Genomic DNA, 20302 nt, shown 5'->3' with positions numbered 1-20302 from the left:
CAGAACACAAGAGCTAAATTTGTGTAGTGAAGTAAGGGAAATCTAGACCCCTAGGTTTACCTGCAGCATTGGAGAAGCTGTTTCTTCACTTTCATCTTCTTTTCCCTTTCTCCTGCGCTGAGCTTCTTCTTCGCCTTCATCCAGAGGAATACTTCTCAGCCGGGCCAAGAAATTATTGAAAATCATGTCGGTACTTAAAACATCTTCACTGAACCAAACCATACCGCATCGTGACACTGTGGCTAGAGTGGCATATTTCAAATCTTGAACTTCAAACATGATGCGCACCTTTGGAAAAAACAAAAGGGTGGTTTCTGAAAACATTTAAACCAGGCTTCTTTATGGTATCTGTTCAGTACACCCTTCTTCAACTACCCTCTCCTCCTTTCGAAAAAAACAAAAAATCAAAGAAATAATCTCCTGGCATGGGCAGTTGAAAGCTACTGCAGCAAACACAATGGGAGAGCTTTATTTCAAGATATTGGGAAGTCAAATTGTATGTACAGTACTCCACACTGTATATGCTAGAAGGACTGTAGATATTCTGCATGCACACTCATCCTGGACACAGAATCTAAGCAGGGGTGAGATTCTACCTGGTTGGACCGGTTCTATAGAACCGGCAAGTTTGGAGAACCGGCAAATCACACCACTGGCTGGATCCTCCCCTCCCCTCCCTGCCCATCACTCTTTACCTGGCAAACTTGCCTGCTAAGTTGCTATTTTTCTTCCCCTCCCCCATCAGCTGTTCTGCTGTGGAGATTTGGATTAGCTAGAAAGCAGGAAATTATTGGATTTCTTGCTTTCTAGCTAATCTAAAAACAAACCTGAACCTTCCTTAAGACTGAAGCTTCTATTTTTCAGTGCAGACTCAGGCAATAGATTGCAGAAAGATAGATCTCTGAATGAATCTGTGATTCTGTCTGCCTGCTTTGCCTGATTTTTGGTAAAAGTTTCTCTCTTTTCTATAAAAAATTCAATATTTACATACATGGTGTGTTGTGAGTTAACTTTGTGAGTTTGCTTGCTAGCAAATTTTATAAGTTTGCTTGCAAGCAAATTTTATGCGACAGATTCAGGTAACAGATTGCAGAATGGTAGATCTTTAAGTGAACCTGTGATTCTGTGAGCAACTCAATCTGCCTGTCTGCTCTGCCTGATTTTAGGTAAAAGTTGTTCTTTTTTTAAATAAAAAAAAAATCAATATTTACATAAATATCTACATACATGCCATGCCCAGCCAGTCATATGACCACCAAACCACACCCACAAATTAGGCCACGCCCATAGAATCAGTTGTTAAGACATTTGATTTCCACCCCTAAATCTAAGTATTCACAAGGATATATCCTAAATCTAAGTATTCACTGCCTAAGCCTGTTTACTAGATAGAAAACAGTGAGATTTAGTATCTTCCCACAGCCTCAGAATACACTGGTTGAAATTTCTACAGAAACCCAGGCAAAAGAAGTAACAGGAATGCCTTTTCAAGGGCCTTGTTTCTTTCTGTAGGTAAAGGTTTTAAGCAGGAATTTGAGATTAAAGTTTTTATTGATTTTGATATATGTGTACTGATTAAATGTGTAATTACTTGTGCCATATCTGTACAGATAAGCCTCGCTTAAGGACTACAATTGGGACCAAAATCTTGGTCACTAAGTAAAGTGGTCATTAAGAAAGACATCAGATGACTTATTTGCTCAACAACTGCAATCTCAACACCTTTAGTTCTGGTTAAGTGATTTCATGAGTCATTAGCAGATGTAATCCCGGGTAAGGAGCCTGGAATGCCTCAGGGAATTTCCTGGGAGGTCTGGTGCAGATCCTGTGCAAATGTCTCTCTGCTCATGAGCTAAAATTTCTGTTGAAATTCAAGCAGGAATTCAACTTGAGCAGCTAAATACTTGTGTACAGCCTGCACCAGGCCTCTCAGGGCTTCCCCCACCACAGAGGCCTCCCACCCTCCTTACTTTACAGTGCTGCCTCCCTGCTCCGAGACTGTAAATCCTTTCTGGATGAAAATCCTCTCTTGATTTTTTGACTTTTCTCCAGCCAGCCCCCAGAAACCAGGGGAAATCCTCTTGTCTCTGTGGGCTGACTGTAAATGCCCTGTGCTGTGAACGCTCTGTGCCAAAGTGCTGTTAGGATTTTGGCATGGGCCCTTTACAGCCAGCTTCCATAAACCAGGCAGATTCCTACTGGCAAGTGGCAGCGGCTTGCGATCTTCCCTGCCAGTTTCCCTACTGACTTTCTGGGGAAACTGGCAGGAAAGATTATAAATGGAAATCACACGATTGTAGGTTTCTTGGCAAACAAGGTTGCCAAGTGCCCAGACCACAATCATGTGCTCGCAGTGGTACTACAACCGCTGTAACTTTTGAGCGTGGGTTGTAAGTTCCTTCATTCAATTGCTATTTAAAATGGTCATTATAATCATTAATGATTATATTAATGATTATAATCATTAATGATCATTCAAATGATTGCTAAGTGAGGACTATCTGCATATAAATTGGGGGAATAGTGTAAATTTTCCACATTAAATCTAGCTTTATAGATGTTAAGTCACTGTTTTCATTTGTTAAGTTGTAGTTGAACAATAAAAAGGCAAATTGCAGCAGACTAATAGCACCTTATGATTTGAGTGGGTCATTTGATTCCTTTTCTCTTTTTAATAGTTATCAATGTTGTCCAAAAGGTGCTTTTGCAAGAGGCAACTGAACTTTCTTTGGGAGAACCATGACCTGATGATTGAGAATCTCCACAGACGTTATCAATGTTGCTTTCCCATGAGTTGGATAACTCCGAAGTCACCTTTTTTCTACTTTGATATTTGAAATTCAGAAATTAAAAATTAAAAAAAATGATTTTTTTGGGGGTAAACAGAATACATCAGTAAGCTGCTGTACAAGAATTAAATCAATATTCTGATACTCTGTTGTTCACATGGAGCTACATTAAATCGCATGGAAATAATATGAATTTAGTGTAGATAGGCTTACATTTGGTGGAAGACTTAGACGTTCCCCATTTGGTAATGTCAGCAACTTGTTGTCATCCAGAACAGAATTCAAATTTTCAACCCACTCGGGATCAACATCTCCATCAAAGATAATCCACTGTCGTTTTTGTAGTTCCCCTCTCACATTATCTATAATTCTAAAGAAGATGATAAGAATGTAGTACAAGTTAGGCAAAATTCTGAATCAGTTTAAACACCTTATTTGGAAATCTTCCTATTCACTTTCACATCATCTTATATATTTCACACTTACTTTCTCAAGACATGGGTAAACAATCCATCTGTCCACTCTCTGGTGTTGGGATCCAAAGTACCATAGAGATGGTCTTTGCTGATAGCTTTGGGATCAATTATATGTGCAACACCTTCCACCCCTTCTAGTCTCTCCAGAGCTTTTAGAAGTACTCTCCAAGCCATGCTCTTTCCACTTCCAGAAGGACCGACCATCATCAAGCCATGGTTGATCTGGGTAATTTGATAGAGCTGAAGAACCTATAAAAAAGGAGTAGAATGGGGGAAGATCTTTAATCGAGAATGACAACAGTTACAATAATCTTGTTTAAATTTTTAGACAATTTTTTACAGTCAAATCTCATAGGATTGTTAATAACAGTTGCAAAGCCATACCTTTTCCACCCACATGCTACCAATATCTTCTCCATCACCATATGTGAGGTACATTTCCTGACAGACTTTCTTAAGTTCTTCTCTCAGTGCAGTCATTTCTCCTCGGTGATACTGAATGCCAGGGAACACGTCTGACAAGAGACTGAAAAGCAGCGGTATATCTTCTGCAACCAGTTTTGGTACCATAGTTTCACAGACACTCTGGATCAGAATCTACATGGGAAAAACATTTATTAGACAAACTAAGAAGCAAAGTAGTTATTTATTTAATAGTGCAGGATTCAAAGATTGGATATAGTAGAGTTACTATACTGAAGTTTAAACTGGACATTTTGTTTTTCTTGTTTTTTTTTAAGATAACTTCAGACACTATCAAATATTATTTGTGTGGTGGTTGGTTCAGATGCATTTTTGTTTAAACAAATTACTGTGACTGTTACTAACTGATTAACTTAACATGTATAGTAGTCAGAGAATTAAGAATACAAATAGTAGCGTAAGCAAAAATGGAATCTGTTTCAAGTGGAAAACAATAATGGGCTCTTCTAATCATTTTGGAAATTTTCAAATATAGGCCCAGCTATTTTGTATTTGAAGTGTATAAACCTCAAAATCAAGCTTGAAACATTTCAAACATATAACATTTGTTCTGTACTCCAATCTGGTTTTTTTGAATTCAAAATGAATCGAACATGAAATTTTATGCACACTTATACTGAATATCAATTGCAATCCGAATTAATTCAAAATCCTTGTATGTTCTTGCATTTAAGGATCTGTCTGATATAACTGTAGAGTGCATTAACCAATCCACATAAAGTATAGGGCATACCTCCTGTTCCGGTAAATTTTCAGCAATTTCTCCTTCATCAACAACTTCACCACGCTCTTCCTTCTCTCGTTTTATTCTCTGAATCCTTTCTCTTTTCACATTGCCAGCACTGACCAGAACACTTTTCAAAGCTCTCAAGCCGAAATCATAATGGCTTTGAGAAGAGAGCTGCTCATCACACAGTCTAGGGAAATAAAGATGTCATTCTCACAACTATGTTTAAATAAAAACATTGGCTTTAGAGATAAAGACACATTATTATCACATTCTAGAACATTACTTCACAATGTTTCAGCTGTTTTATTAAATAGTTCAGATACTTTCATCTGTCCCTAGAAAATACATAGCAATGTAGGCAATTCGTTAGCAGTTTTGAGCTATGTCATGTAATATGATTTACATATAATAAATTAGTAAGAATGGAAACTACAGAATGGTAACTACAGTAATGCCAGCATCTGATTTAACATAGTTATCCAAGAATAAATCATCCTACATCCCTCTGTTAACAATAATACTTACTTAAAGAAGGGGACAATCTTGTTGGCAAGCACTTCAGCTGTCCGAAATCCTTGGGAATACAACATAACCTGGGCAATCAGTTGACGGTCAGGCTTTGTCATGGCCAAACTACGGAATAGTTTTTTCAAGTTGTCAGGAAGATTTGATCGACCAGCATAGCCAGGGTTCATTGTGATGAAGATTGCCATATCTGGGCTCACTTTCACTTGTTTGTTCAGCAATTCACAGGTAATGGGGGCAGCAGCTGAAAGCAAGCATCTGTCAGTAAGTTTTTACTTCTTCACTTTTCAACAACTGACAGAAAAGGAATCCAGAAAGGCTGGGGAATGTATGTATGTACTGTATGTATGTATGTATATGTATATTTTATGTATTTACAATTTTATTTTCATGACTTCTATGGCTGAATATCTCCTACAGTGACTCTAGACAGCTCACAACAATCCATAAAACATAGTTAAAAACATACCCTTCACCCAGGCACCACACCAAACATCCTCACAGATCAATGCCTTATTCTAGCCCAAAGCATGGGGGAAGAGCCAGGTGCTCACAGCTCTCCAGGAGGCTAAAAGGATAGGGATCCCTCTGCTCTATGGTGGGAGGCTGTCCAAGGTACCATTAGAAACATTTAAGGGAAGGGACCTGGAGTACACCAACCCTATTTAACCTACTTGGAAAGGCATATACTCTCAGGGAGTCCCACATGTAACCTGGTCCTGTGCCACATAGGTTTGAATTATGATAACCAGAACCTTCAATTATACCCAGAAAGCAACTGGAAGTCAATGCAGCTCACACAGCACAGTGATATTCAGGTAACATACCTAAAACTGTGTGCCGCTGCATGTTGGACTGCTTGCAGCCTCTGTATGGTCTTCAAGGGCAGCCCCCCACATAGATTGTATTGTAGTAATCAAAATGGAAGGTGACTAAAGTATGGGTGACTGTGAGAAATGTACACCGGTAGAAAGACAATGATATACTAAATACAAGGGGACCAACTAACTAATTTGATGTATTTTTGATATACACTTGTTTAAGTAATCCTAGTCCATGTTTTTCTATATTTAAGAGGGAGAAAATCCATCTGTTTATTTTCTGGCTATCTTTTATAACTTAGTGAATAAATTACCTCTTTTCACAAAAGTTTTATAAATACATATATTGCTATATTATATTAAAAACTGAGATTAAAAAAATATTAACTGTAGTGTATCAAAAAATGTAATTATATTTCATAAAATAATAACAGTATTGAAATACAGAAACTATTTACTTGAAAAACTTCTAAAGCATTGCAAAAAAAAGCTTTTCTTTTTAAAATACATACATTTGTCATAGTTTGGATTTGAGTGTTCTCGCAAGGCTTCCTGAATGCATTGGACTTGCTGAGAAACAGCAGAAAGCATTCGCTCTTCAAGTCTATTGAACTCATCAAAGCAGCCCCATGCACCTACTTGACAGAGGCCCACAAAGATGCGGCCCATTGCCTAAAAAGATAAAAGAGAAAAAAACATGAAATTGAAAAGGAATGGTAAGGTATTAGATGTAACTCATCATCTATAAAATCGGGGATTTTCTCCATGGGTTTTGAGAGGCAAGATCGCAATATAGCCCAAGTCTTTTGTTAAATATTACAGACGTATACAGGAACTTCTCTTGCAATAAATTTTAGGCTCATAATAGATAATTAGATGCAAGATCCTGTTTGTTAATTTGTATTCCAGGATACAATTGGAATTGTAGCTATTGTACCAGTCTCCTTGCTGTATAGCATTTTTTTCTCCCTGAACTTCGAAACTCTGTGGCCTGATTGGTGATGGTGTTCTCCAGGATTATGGTTCTGAGGGACTTCAACTTGCTTTTACAGGAACAGAATTAAGGTGGCTGTTCATAGCCACCATGACAGGTATGGATCTGACCCAAGTCATCAAAGGCCTGATCACAATAGTGCTCATACTGTGAATTTGGTTTTCCAGCTTAGAGCAGTGGTGGTGGGCTCTGGAATTAAGAGATACTGCCATCATTCTGTCATGGACTGATTGGTTTTTGATCACCCTGGAATGTTCCAGAGCTGCTCCTTGCCACAAGGAGGCAAAATTTGTTTCATTGATATATTCAGGGTGCTTGGTGGACCCTACTGGATTTCAAAGAGTGCTTGGGGCCATTCTTAATTTCAAAGAGTTCTTGGGGCTATTCTTAAGGTTTGGTGCACAGTTCAGTTGATGCCTTGTTGCAGTTTGGAGTGGGAGGAGAGCTGGACTAAATCAAGCCTATATGGTCTCTCTACTCCCATGTAGCCTACCTTTGAAAAATCATCTGAAAGCTGCAGTTGTTCCAGAATGCAACAATAAAATTACAAGCATGTAATTTTTACTTTTTTCAGTACACCTAATATTACTTTTGTGGATTTTTGAGGTGCATTGGATCCTATCAAATTTTTGGTGTAATTCAATGTATTGGCTGCTATCTTTAAATCTCTTCATGGTATAGGACTAGGATATTTAAGGGACTCATTCTCCAGTTGTCTCTACCTGTCCAATTTTGGAGAGGATAAAGTGATTGTCAGGGAGGATGCAAGGGGATGTATTTGATGTGCAGCATGTTTGAAGGTGTGTTTGAAGCACAGGTCAGGGCCTGCTTGAAACATGCGAGTCGGGGAGGACATGCAAGAGGCTGCAAGAGGCATTGTATGGGTCAGGCAAGGTGCTTGAATGTGTGAGGTAGATGAGTGGCTGTATGGACCAAGTGCAGAGAAGCTGGGGAGGATATATGGGTGGGGATCCTAACCCAATACAATGAAAAACCAAGAATGACATGTGGTGATTCCTCCAAGCTGATTTATTTAGCTTTCCCACACTGATAGAATCTTGCAAAATTGAAGCACTTTACTATTTGCATCTAACATATACTCTGAGAACTATCACGGAGGGACTGTTTTAACCCTCTTTCTTTTACACAAAATATCTGGGTTACATTGTTTCTTAATACACTTCCTCTATTCTGGGAATCCATCCTACTATAGTCTATCACATCCAGTGATTTGTGATCTCCCCCAGTGACTTTCTGGGGAAACCAGCAGAAAAGGACACATATGGCTATCACTTGATTGTAGAGTGCTTGGTAACCAGTCATAAGTGTGAACAGGTTGCTAAATACCCAGATTATGATCATATGATTACAGGGGTGCTGGGGTAGCTGGAACTTTGAGGACTGGTCATAACCATCATTCATTCAGCACCATCGTAATTTGGAATGATCACTGATCAAATGATGCCTGCCTGCCTGCCTGCCTGCCTGCCTGCCTGCCTGCCTGCCTGCCTGCCTCCTATCTATCTATCTATCTATCTATCTATCTATCTATCTATCTATCTATCTATAAATAAATAAATAAATAAATAAATAAATGTAACTGGATGGGATAGTTCTTCCTTTCCAAAAATCCATGTGATTTAAAAAATAGGAATTATGTTGTTTGAATTTCATTTTATTTTCTAAAAGTGGGATGTTTAATTTAATTTTTGAATTATTAAGATTGGAAATTGTGGAGAGATTACTCAATTTATCTGAATCAGTGAGGGCTTTACAATTAGCCTATCATGTAAACATTATAGTATTGCTAGATTTATGCAAAAACACCTAGCACTTTTGAGATAAAGATACAACTTGAAACTTTTCTAAAATAATCTTATTATAGATAGAAATGTTATACCTGGAAATCAAATGTTTCATCACAGTTGAAAACAAGAACAAATCGTCCAAGCTGATGTCCAAGAGCTTTAACGGATTCTGTTTTACCAGTTCCAGCAGGTCCTGTTCAGATATAAAAGAGGCAGATTACTTCTGCTCTAGAATAGCAGCATAACCTTGACAGGAAAAGAATGTATGAGCAACAGCTTACCAAATGGAGATCCTCCCAGCCTGGCCTCCAAAGCTTGTGTCATAGTCAGGTAACAACGATCAGTGAGGGGAGTCTGCACCAGTTTATCTTGGACTCCAAGGTACTCAAAGCCATAGTTGAATTTGGCATTAGCCATCTGAATGGATAGTTGCTGCAGTACATCAGTTTGTTTAGGGTCAAAGTAGAACCTCATCTGGCTCAACCAATCAAATGATTTGGAGTTGTCAATTTTGCTCTTGATCAATGATCTTGTAACATCTCTTTGGTGAACCAATTCAGTGATCTTTTGAAAAAGCAATAATCAATCTTAGTATGTGCACATAATTGAAACTTTATTAGGACATGAAATGCACATGTAGAGTAACATGAATGCCTGGCCAAAGGCAATTAATTATGATGATGACATACCAGGTGTTCCAGTTTTCTTCTGCGGAGAGGAGGCTGCTCCATCAATACAGAATCAGCAAGCACAGTCAGTGTCGCTTCAACATTGGTTAGGACAGATTGCAGAGGGGTACTATCACCACCTCCCCCCATGCTGTTCAAAGCAGACTCCACATTTTCTGACCAGGCAATCTGAGCTGAAAGGACGACGAGTTGGGCCTAGAGAATTTTTTTAAAAAAAGTGTTAAGTGTTATAGGATATTTTGGCTTCCTTTCTCTCAAAGCGTTTTTATCTTATTATAATGCTGAAAGTAAAAAACAACAAGCAACAATACCTGGTACTTGTCAATCCATGAGATGTAAGTAGCTGGATCAATTGAAGTTGCCTTGCCAAAGATCTCAATTTCTGTTTCAGACTCAGCAAGAAGTTTGGCAAGTGTTACCCTCATTTCTTTTTCAACAAGTGTGAGCCACTCATTGATCTTCGGATGTTCAGTGATCGATACAGGAGTTTTGAATATCACCTGGAAACAGAATTGTAAGCTTGTTATTGATTTTAAGAGAAAAATGTTTTATGCCACTTGATCCAGAAAACAGATTTATACCTCTTCTCCCTCACGTGACGATATTCCCAGAACAATAGAGTTGTCTTCATTGAGGATAATGCTTGACACGCCAGCAAACATCTTCTTGAAATGTTTCTGCAGTTTGGCTACATTTTTGCTGTTTCCAATGATTTCAAGCAAATCTTCATCCCCAACAAAATAGAACCTTAAAAATAAAAGTTCAGTATTTCAATAGATCCACACATCAAAACATTGAATTTTAGATCTAAACTATTTGTGGTTTTCTTTGCAAATTGATCAAATGAAAAGGAAAAAAAACCAATTGCCTACTGAAAAGTCATTTATTTACACTTATGTAGATGGACAATTAATTCTGAACTAAGTTGCTTACCGAGGGAAAGAAGCTCTCTCTCTCTCCAGGTATTCTCCCAAAGCTTTTTGGATCTTTCCAAGCAAGTCTGCTAATCTTTCCAGAGATCTCTGTACTCCCTGAATATTCAGAACATCCATCACCAAGGGAGATTTTGATACCTTTTTCATGAGAGCCAGAAATTCTGTGCTGATGCTGAAAAACCAAGAGAGAAAGCTTATCCACTTTATTTACTTATATTTTTATACTGCTAAATTTGCCACAGACTCAGAACAGTTAACAAATGATCATCATGATATAAATTAAGCCATCTACAGTAAATAAACCAAAATTAAAATAATTGGATCTAAAAAATGCACGGTAGTCCTTACTTAACAGCTCCATCAACTTAAGCAGTGTGGTCATTAAATTTGATGTCAAATGACTATACCAACTACCTCAGTTCTGGTTGGGGTCATTAAATGTGATATCACATGACCACAATTTGCAACTTCCAGCGGGCATTGCCATTGATTTTGCTTAGTAAAGCCTGCTCTGAAGGTTGCAAATATTGATTACATGATCCAGAGATACTGCAACCATCATAAATGTACACTAGTTGCCACATTCCTGAATTGGGATCAGGTGAGTCATAAATCTCTATTTTCATCATAACTTCAGGAAGTCACTGAATGAGTTTTTGGTAAGTGATGGTTACTCGTTGTTATATAAACCTGATGGAACACTAATAACTGATTTAAGGGGAGGCTGGTCTATAGAAATTAGCACATAATCAAAAAATAGAATTTCCTGACATCACAGACGCCAGGAACAACCAATAGCTTCTTCTGTGATAATTTCATAGGAGAACAGGATTATATAGGACGATGAGAATACAGTTCTGCAAATATCTAGTTATCAAGCCATTTAGGATTTCGTAGATCAAAAATCAGCATTTTCAACTGCACTCAGAAGCTTACTGGTAGCTAATACAGGTTAGGAACCATTTTGTACCAGTTCCAGTTTCCAAGTAGACTTTACAGAGAACTATATAGAGATTATTGTGATGGTGATATAATTACTACTATTGAATTGTTCCATAAAAACTCCAAAACTAAACACAATATTAACATTCTCATATTTACATCCAAAATTGGGGTCAGACCATTACCTTTGAAACCGCTGAGTTTCAACTGGCAGCAGATGTTTGATATCAGCACTACCTGTGAAGATGCCTTCCAAGTAAACCCATCGCCTCTGGACATCAATCCAGACATCAAAGAGTGCCATAATTCGATTCAGTTTATCTTCCCAGCTAAGGGCATCTTCTTCAAATACCTAGAAATAAAAAATAAGCTTCAATGAGTGAAACAAGTTCACAGTAGGCTGAAACTACTAATTAAGGCATCTATTAATTTATGAGTCACAATAAAACAATTATATTCAGTAAAAGTATTAACAGTATCTACATAAAGACCACAATACAATATATAATAAAATATAATAAACTTTTAAAAATTGTATTTCAAGCCAGAAATTAGAATGTTAACATCCAAAGTAATTTAATTGTTTTTCAAAATAGGCAGTGCTTTTGCTACATTTTATTAAACAGACTCTGCAAATGATGATGTATTTCTTACAGATCTTAAAAAACAGGCAGACTAGTGACACAAGCGGGTATTCAGATAGCTGGGCAATAAAACCATTTTAGCTGTGAGTTGTGATTGGAAACAATTTCAATGTGAGTAGCCCAACTGCTACATTTTACTGATATTGGGACCTCTGGATATTCTGCCAATGATAATAATTTATAGTTTTGTATAAGTTTTGTGCTTATACTTGTAATTTTTTTCAAGGATACATTGAAGCATGGTTTAACACAAAATGTTCAAAAATACTGCAATATGGAGAAGCTAAAATAAATATAGCTAGTCATTACCTTGTAATATGGAGAAAGCTTCATTGCAGATACACTGTTGATGTGTTCCTTGACCTTGTTGAAGAGGTCATCCCAACCACGAATCAAACGGCATTTGTTTTGATAGTTGACCAAGTCCAACTCATAGGTATTCCATACTTCACGTATCTTTGAATAAAAGGAAATAACCTAGAGCTTAGTAAGGACTATGAAATGTCTTCACAAAACCTTGTTACAAAATACAATCAATTGATATTGTTGTAAAAATCACTAGAATATAAATTGAAAATCTATGAAATGGTATAGATATTAAAAATGAATTGCTACCTGTTTCAAGAATTCTTCCAGTGCCATCTCTCCTTGTGCCACAAGTAGCACATCCTTCACAATCGATTCATTCTTCTGCAAGTCAACATCCCAAATCTGCCCCAGAGTTAGTTCAGAAACCACCCAATTGACATGTAGCCTCTTCATCAATTGTTTCCAGTGACGATCCTTGAGGGCTTCTGATTTCAGCTCAATTACCAACATATTTATCTGGATGAAAAAAGTAAAAAAAAAAAGCAAGCATAAAATCATTCTTTTAAAATCAACATACTGCTATATTCAAGTAGTTTTCAAAAGCAAACTTACCTTCATGTAACCCTTCAGAAGTCTCTGAACGTATTCATAGGATGCATACTGACGTAGCCGAGCAGGAAAATTTTTCAGCTGGTTTAGTAAGCCATCTAAACTTTGGCGAAGCTGTCAAAACAAGAACAATTTGGAAAAATGGCAAATCTTGAAGTCTATGAATCTATGAATGTTAATACATGCTTCATTACATACTTGCTAACATATTTTAAATTAAAAGAAACTATCTGTGATACTGACCAGCTGTATACCTACTGTGGTTTGCAAATATAAATGAACGTATTAATTCACTATAAAATTTCTTGGCCTTATTTGGGCTTTATTCTAACTCTAGTTATATGATTGTTATGTAATATTATCAAATTGATATATCAAACCAATTTTCCAAATCTACTCTGGAGTCTTGGGGGACTTTGCAAGACTAGGGACACATTAAAGTTGTAGCTCAAAGAGTGTGTAAAATTGTATCTTAGTTTTTTCCCCTTAGTTAAAATTAACTCAAAGTCATCCAGTTCCAATCTTTTTGAAAAGAAGTAGCTGATGTCTTATCTAAGATACAAACCAATAAAACAGAAGTAGATATCAAAATAATACTCTTGTAATATACTATATGTGATAGTAAAATAATGAAAGAAAACTTATCTAAAAATGTAAATCACTGTAATATGTTCCATTTCATAAAGCAGCTCTTCATTTTTTAAAAACCACTTTTTCCCCCTCTGGCAATAGTGTCACTTCTATTTTTTGTTTTATTTTATTTCATTTAACAAATTATTACAACCATTCAACTACCCAAACAACTCTGGGGAAATGGGTGAACATAACCAACTACTGAAATTCAATTCAAAAGAAACTGTGTCAAGCCCCCTAAAAATAATATCAACGCATCAAACAGAACCATACCCATCAATGTCCTGGCCCCAGCTTGTACTTGTTTAAATATTATTTTGACATGGATATGCCACATTTTACTGAATGAAACAGTTTGTAGTAATGTAAGTATTAAAAATAAAAAAAACAATAGGCAATAAACAATGTAGTAAAAGTTAATCAAAAGGTATAACACCAAAATGAATGAATGTTCAAATATCCTTCCCAACTAATATTCATATTAAGTATGTATAATGCTATACTGAAAAAGTCAATTTTAATGGATGTAGGAACTTAAAAAAAAACTAGTATGGAGACATGCAGTATCAGTCATCACTCCAGAGGTTCTTAGTTTTTAATAACCATTTTTCTGAAGTGGTGTAAGGTTTCCTGTCTAGGCAGGGGGTTGGACTAGAAGACCTCCAAGGTCCCTTCCAACTCTGTTATTCTATTCTGTTCTGTTCTGTTCTGTTCTGTTCTGTTCTATTTCTATTCCATTCCATTCCATCTCCTATTCTGGTTAAATAATTGAAGAATAGTGATTGAAGTTCAATGATTTATCCTTGTGGACTCTTAATAGGCATACTAAAGTTCCTAGGCCTATCATTAAGAGATTATCCAATTTGTTCTAATGAATGCTTACCTGCACATTTGGAAAAAAGGTTTTAAATTTCTACATTGTAAGAATTAGGGACATAAAAGAGAATATATTACAATATATATTTAAGAATGGGTGACACCCCTGCCTCCAGTTCCACATTCACATGAATAGCTGAAGTAATACCTTTCTGGGTTGTACAGAAACCCAAGGTTGTTCCTTCATTTGATCAATTTGTTCCCAAACTTTTGAAAGCTCAGACCAGACTCCTTTAAGATCCTGTAGCTCTTCTAAGGCAACCTGTGATGCAAAAAAAGTTAAAATATGAATACATTAAAATACGTATAGATTCAGTGATAAAATATATGATTTCTGAAGAACCACTGTAATTATAGCAGGACATATGTATACAGTATATGTGTTTCTAATCTGAATCACAACTATAAAACATTCATGTTCCAGTTCTTGGAAATCAAACTGTTATTTTTCTTACTTGGACACGTTCTTCACTGCCACTGAGAAGTCCTGTATCAGTAAGTTCCAGAGCTTCTTTGGCCTTTGCACATTTTTCACGGTCATCTTTCAATCTTCCAAATTTTCCTTCATATATGGTAAGCGCTTGGAGAGCCTCCTCTGGACGTAGGTTGCCCTTAAGAAAAAAGTTATGAAATTTTAATGTAAAATTTAAAATATGTTACTTTAGAAGTCACTATTACACAATTTGACACTGGTATCATATTTCAGCTTTGTAGCTGCTATAAAACACCCTTAATTTTGGGATATACCTTAATTATTCCAAGGACACCATTAAGTATTGTGGAATTCTACCCAGGGAACTTGGTGTGTATTTGAAACATACATACTTTTCAGGTAGTAAGAACATTGTATTAGGTCTACTGTTTCAATCACTGTGTTCAATCAAAGCACCAAAATTAATTACTGGTTTGTGGTATCATCAAGGAAAGTCACCAAAACAATATTAAAGCCATGCAAATATGGAGTGAAAATAATAAATAGATCTCCAAATGCGTATTTAAACCAAAAGATAAACAAGAACTGGTTGAATTAATGGACACTTACTGTTACAGGCTTTGTTTTCTCCCAGTCTGTCAATAAGTCCACTGTGCGGGTTTCTACAGCTCGATCTTCTTGAACAATCTTCATCTGCAAGTTTGCTACTTGTTGCTGAATGGCAGAATCCTTCCGTCGCATAATATCATTGAAAGCACCCCATTCTCCTTCAATGTTGTCAATATACAACCAGGATGAAGGAAACTGGAATCTCTGCTTCTCAAGCAAGCGTTGGCCATTACGGTATAACTATATGATCAGAAAAAAGAAGATACATGGTACGATCAAAAGATAATCAAGCCAGAATTTTAAATTAGCAGCTGTTACTATAATATGAAGAACTTTATAATTCTGTTAGTTGAAAAGGTTGAAACAATCACTTTAAAAAGGTTTCTGTTTTTTTAAGTCTAAAATTGACGAAAAATGTATAATCAGAATATATCTTTTAAAAACTTTAAAAAATTCTGCCACCAAGCTTACCTCAACTTGTTTCTCAAACTGCTTGATTTTGCGTTTCAGTGACTGCACATATGTGATAAATGTGACAGCATCAGATGTGCTAGCTGTATCCACTGAATGTTGTTCCAATTCTTGACGTGACTACAACAAATGGAATTAATTATATCAGGAAACATCAGAATAACCTACAACAGTGAAGCCTGCTCTAAAAATTAATAGGTCAGAAAGGAGATGCCATTGTTACTAATGTTTTCCCCCTAAGATTCCCAAATCAATAAAAACTATGGAAAAAGACAATTCTTTTATTCTATCTGTAAGTATAGTATTAGATTAGGCTCAATTAGTTTCTTTCTCCTTTTTTGTTTTTGCTTAGGGTAACTTAATATAATAAATGATCCAACACATTTACTATAGAATATTCTTACCTTGGAAATCTGAGAATGGAATTCTGTCATGTTTTGGCCTAGCATTTGACCAAATTTGCTGAGAACTTCTTTATGCCAGGAGTCATACTTCAAGTTCACTTTGGATTGAACCTACACAATGAAGATAATTATACTTTTATTCTACGTCTTTCTATCTCTGTAACATAAAACCCTACTTTTATATTTATATTGCACTTCCTCATTCATTCTCATCTTTTTATTTTTTGCATGCTTTAAGGGAAAGTTACTAAAAAAATCAGCAATATCAAAATTTGACTTTCAAAATTTGCTTTACAATCTGATTAGGTACTAAATTAACAAACCAACAATGTTACTCAATAATATTCTTCAAAATGTTTACCTTTCCATAATCTATGATAACAGGCCCAAATTCCTTCCTAGTTTCTGCATTGTCAAAGGTTCCTCTAGCTTTTCTGATCTGAACCAATAGCGCTTGCCACTTGTTTAAATCTTCTCCAAGTCGGTTATAGATATTTTCAGCTTGCATGTCCCATAAACACTGGTATTGCAGCCAAACCTATAAACCAAGCACATACAGCAAGAGAACTTAAGCAATTAATTTTAAGAAAAAAGGCATCATTTCTGAACTAACTGAAAATTACTTTTATAAATTTAAGTCCTTCAAAAAACAAAATACACCCTTTCAAATCTATAAAATTAATGTACATGGTAAGACCATAAAGGCAGAACATTCATCAATAAATAATCAATCAAGACATCTATCAATCACACAGAATATTGATACATAATCTCAAAACGAACCCTCAAGAAACAAACTAAAATCCTACCTTAACATATTGCTCCACCTCTGTTACAATCCCCTTGACGGCAGAATAAGCCTCCTCCAGAGCTGAAGGACCATCTGGCATCCGTGTCAAAGCATTACGATAAAACTTTTCTTCTTCTGATAACTCATAGTGCACACCAACCTAATCAAATCCAGAATTAACAATTTTTTTTTAAATTGAAATAATTAGCAATTTCATAAAAATTCTTGAGTCAAATATTTGTGTGCACAGGTGTATGTGTTACCTGGTATCTCTGACTTTGGATTCTAGGAAGTGAGAGTATTATTGTCTTCCAAGCAAACAATTCTTGGAAGAGTTTGTATCGGCAGTCTTCAATTGGTGGATTCAAATAGATCACCTGATTGGTTATTCGTAGTTCATGTACAACATTCTGTAAAAGTATTAAAACAATTTTCAGCTTCGTTGTACTAGATAAAAGATATAATATTCATTTTAAAAAAATCTTCCAATGTTATAGTTGGAGAAGAGGTTACAATGTGATAGACCGTTGCCAGATATATTACTTCAAACTGTTTCTCAATACTGATCTATCCTATGAAATTATGTCATTAACTCTTGTTTGCAAAGCCTAAGCACCAGTCAACTTTATCCAACATTATTATCCTATTCTTTCCCAAATCATAAATATTCACATGAAAAAACTTTAGGACAGAAACCTGTCTGTTTTGACAATTAAACTTATATACATTTATCTTATTTATATGCAGTAAAAGCAAGTTCAATGAGACAAAGACAACAAGGGGATAAATATGAGGTACACGAAAGAAAATTAACATAATCCACACACTGGAAACCAAATTGAAGGTTTGAGAAAACTATTAAAATCTTTAGCTACTGACTAGTCACAGTAGAATACAGACCTCCCAGTTTTCTTTTATCCCCAAACTTTAAATAAATTGCTACATATGCTACACTTATAAGCTAAAAAAATTCCAGTAGAACTCTGGAAGATAGCTTCTCTGAAAAATTACATTTACTGCATTTGTGCAAATATGGAATAAACTTCAACAGCATCACTTTCTTCAACAAATACTAATAGCATCCAAATTGCACACATGTAGTTTAAAGTGAAAACCTCACTTACTTTGATTTTGGGCTCTCCACCTGGTTTATGACTGACTTGTGGAGCATCTGTATCCATATCTACTTCGGCTTTGTCATCAGCTTGACCAAGAAGTACTTGTGTCCATGCTCTCAACCCAGCTTGCAGACGAACTCCTAGTATTCTCTCAATCTAGGATGCAAATATATTCAACAATTGTATCACTTGACAACAGTGCTTATTTGTTTTTATTCATATTTTAAATGAAAATTGTTTGCCAATGGTTCCACTGAAGAGCTACAGAATATGCAATAGAAGAGTTAGTTAGACACAGTTCACATAATACACAGAGTCAAAATGACTTAAGTCTGCGACTGCCATTTTTAGCAACTGTTAGTAGTTATGATGGTTTTCTGAATAAAATTTGACATATTTAAAATGTTAGCCTTAATATGATTCAAATAAATTTGAACAGTTTAGAAAAGGAGCCAAAATAAAATCAGAAGAATTTTAGGAACCACCAACTATATATATCCTTGCCACTGCTATATTGGATCACATAGCTTAACTATTTTAGCAGTATACTTAATAATCAAGGAAAAACATATTTCTAGAACTGATTGTTCAATTCTTATTCTTTTATTTCATACAACATTTAGTCATTCTTCAATATGCATTTATGCATGTTATAATTGGAACAGAAAAACTGATAAAAATAATATTCTTATCAATCATAAGGAAATAGGTTGGATTTTAAAGATTTAAGCATAAGTAACATTGCACTAGTATGTATGTTTGCAGATATGCTTTACTGAGCTACAGTGTGGGCTATTTTCAGGTAAATGTATCAACTTGGAATTTAGCAACTGAATAGAAAGGAAATAAAGAGAACTGTGGACTTCAATCACCTTTTCAGATTCCTTCCCAAGATATAAGCCACAGAGCTTAGGAAGAAATACATCCAGTGAAGCTTACCTCCATATCTAACTTATTCACCCAAATTGGCAAATTGGAATATGAATGAAGATTCAGATCATCCACAGCCTTCTGAACTCTGTTTAAAATTTCAGAGAATGTTTTGTGATCATACATGCATGTTTCCAAGGATCTGACTTCCAGGTCTATTTTTTCTTCAATGATAAGTAAATCATCCACCTAGAAGACAGAAATTAAGCCTTTAGCACTTAACAATACTTCTCCCCAAAACTTTGTAAATGCAATTACATAACAATTAACTTTAGTCATTGGACAAAGCAATTCTGTTTGGAAGAGTAAGCGGTAAAAGGAAACCAGGCTGTCAAACAACACAGTGGCGGGACACTAACAAAGCTGACACCAGCCAGAGTATAGAAAAACTCAAAGACATAGTACAAGATCAGAAGGTGTGCAGAGATTTGGACTATAGAATCTCCAAGAGTCAACTGGATGGGTAACATCAGCATCATAATTTATTATTACCTTTATTGTCAGAGTACAACACGTGTACAATGAGATTGGCTACAGAGCTCGTTTGATCTAGCGCAGGGTGTCAAACTCATGGCGTCACATTGTCACGTCATGTATCGCGACTAAAATGGGTGTGGGCATGGCCAGCATGATGCATCCAGCCCGCAGGCCACGAGTTTGACACCACTGATCCAGCGCTGGGATTCAGAAATTTTTACTACCGGTTCTGTGGGCATGTTTTGGTGGGTGTGGCTTTTTTTGCAGCCAACCCCAGCAAGTTTTGGGGCCTTCTGGGCCTCAGAGGAGCCTCTAGGGGGGTGTTTTTGCACCCAGAAAACTCCTCTGAGGCTCAGGAAAAAAAAAAATTAGAGCATGGGAGGGGCGCACAGCACGCCTCCACGCTCAGTTTTGGGATCCCCCTGGCCTCAGAAGAGCCTCTGGGCAGGGAGGACATTTTTGCTCCCAGAAGGCTCCTCTGAGGCTCAGGAAGACAAAAAATGGAGGGGGGAAGGATGAGCCCCTCCCTCCATTTTTTGCCTTCCTGGGCCTCAGCAAGGGGAATCCCGGCACAGCTATAAGTATGAACAGCTGATTGTCGGGAAGGGGGAAAAAAAAGAAATACCTTAAGGGGCAAGCGAACATCGGGCAGGTGGAACAAGCTAGTGGTGACTGGATTGGAGGGGTAGCCAGCCAGAACTTACTACCGGTTCAGCAACCCACGCCAAATCCTTGCTACTGGTTCGCCCAATCCTGTCCAAACTGGCTGAATACCACCACTGCCCTGATCTAGAGGTTAAGGCACCA

The 20302-nt window shown here is 36.5% G+C and overlaps 1 protein-coding gene across 2 annotated transcripts in view; it reads right to left on the bottom strand.

Annotated features, from left to right (window-relative positions):
• DYNC1H1 (dynein cytoplasmic 1 heavy chain 1) overlaps positions 1-20302 on the bottom strand; it is a 64450-nt gene that overhangs the window by 31233 nt on the left and 12915 nt on the right. For both annotated transcript variants that reach the window (XM_026698513.2, XM_026698514.2), the window contains exons 9-35: positions 19028-19207; positions 18095-18244; positions 17234-17380; positions 16990-17130; positions 16542-16718; positions 16181-16291; positions 15777-15896; positions 15306-15545; positions 14719-14874; positions 14412-14525; positions 12758-12868; positions 12452-12661; positions 12146-12292; positions 11378-11544; positions 10249-10422; positions 9897-10062; positions 9627-9815; positions 9316-9510; positions 8908-9190; positions 8719-8819; positions 6337-6496; positions 5004-5247; positions 4482-4665; positions 3650-3862; positions 3276-3514; positions 3003-3159; positions 61-288 (exon numbers count right to left, since the gene is read on the bottom strand). In XM_026698513.2, coding sequence (XP_026554298.2) covers positions 61-288; positions 3003-3159; positions 3276-3514; positions 3650-3862; positions 4482-4665; positions 5004-5247; positions 6337-6496; positions 8719-8819; positions 8908-9190; positions 9316-9510; positions 9627-9815; positions 9897-10062; positions 10249-10422; positions 11378-11544; positions 12146-12292; positions 12452-12661; positions 12758-12868; positions 14412-14525; positions 14719-14874; positions 15306-15545; positions 15777-15896; positions 16181-16291; positions 16542-16718; positions 16990-17130; positions 17234-17380; positions 18095-18244; positions 19028-19207 — 4704 coding nt within the window. The remainder of the gene's footprint in view (positions 1-60; positions 289-3002; positions 3160-3275; positions 3515-3649; positions 3863-4481; positions 4666-5003; positions 5248-6336; positions 6497-8718; positions 8820-8907; positions 9191-9315; positions 9511-9626; positions 9816-9896; positions 10063-10248; positions 10423-11377; positions 11545-12145; positions 12293-12451; positions 12662-12757; positions 12869-14411; positions 14526-14718; positions 14875-15305; positions 15546-15776; positions 15897-16180; positions 16292-16541; positions 16719-16989; positions 17131-17233; positions 17381-18094; positions 18245-19027; positions 19208-20302) is intronic.

Source organism: Pseudonaja textilis, chromosome 1 (assembly GCF_049901715.1).
Source record: "Pseudonaja textilis isolate UNSWEBS1 chromosome 1, rPseTex1.2, whole genome shotgun sequence".
In the NCBI taxonomy this organism is placed as follows: domain Eukaryota; kingdom Metazoa; phylum Chordata; class Lepidosauria; order Squamata; family Elapidae; genus Pseudonaja; species Pseudonaja textilis.
This window is presented reverse-complemented; position numbering and strand designations above follow the sequence as displayed.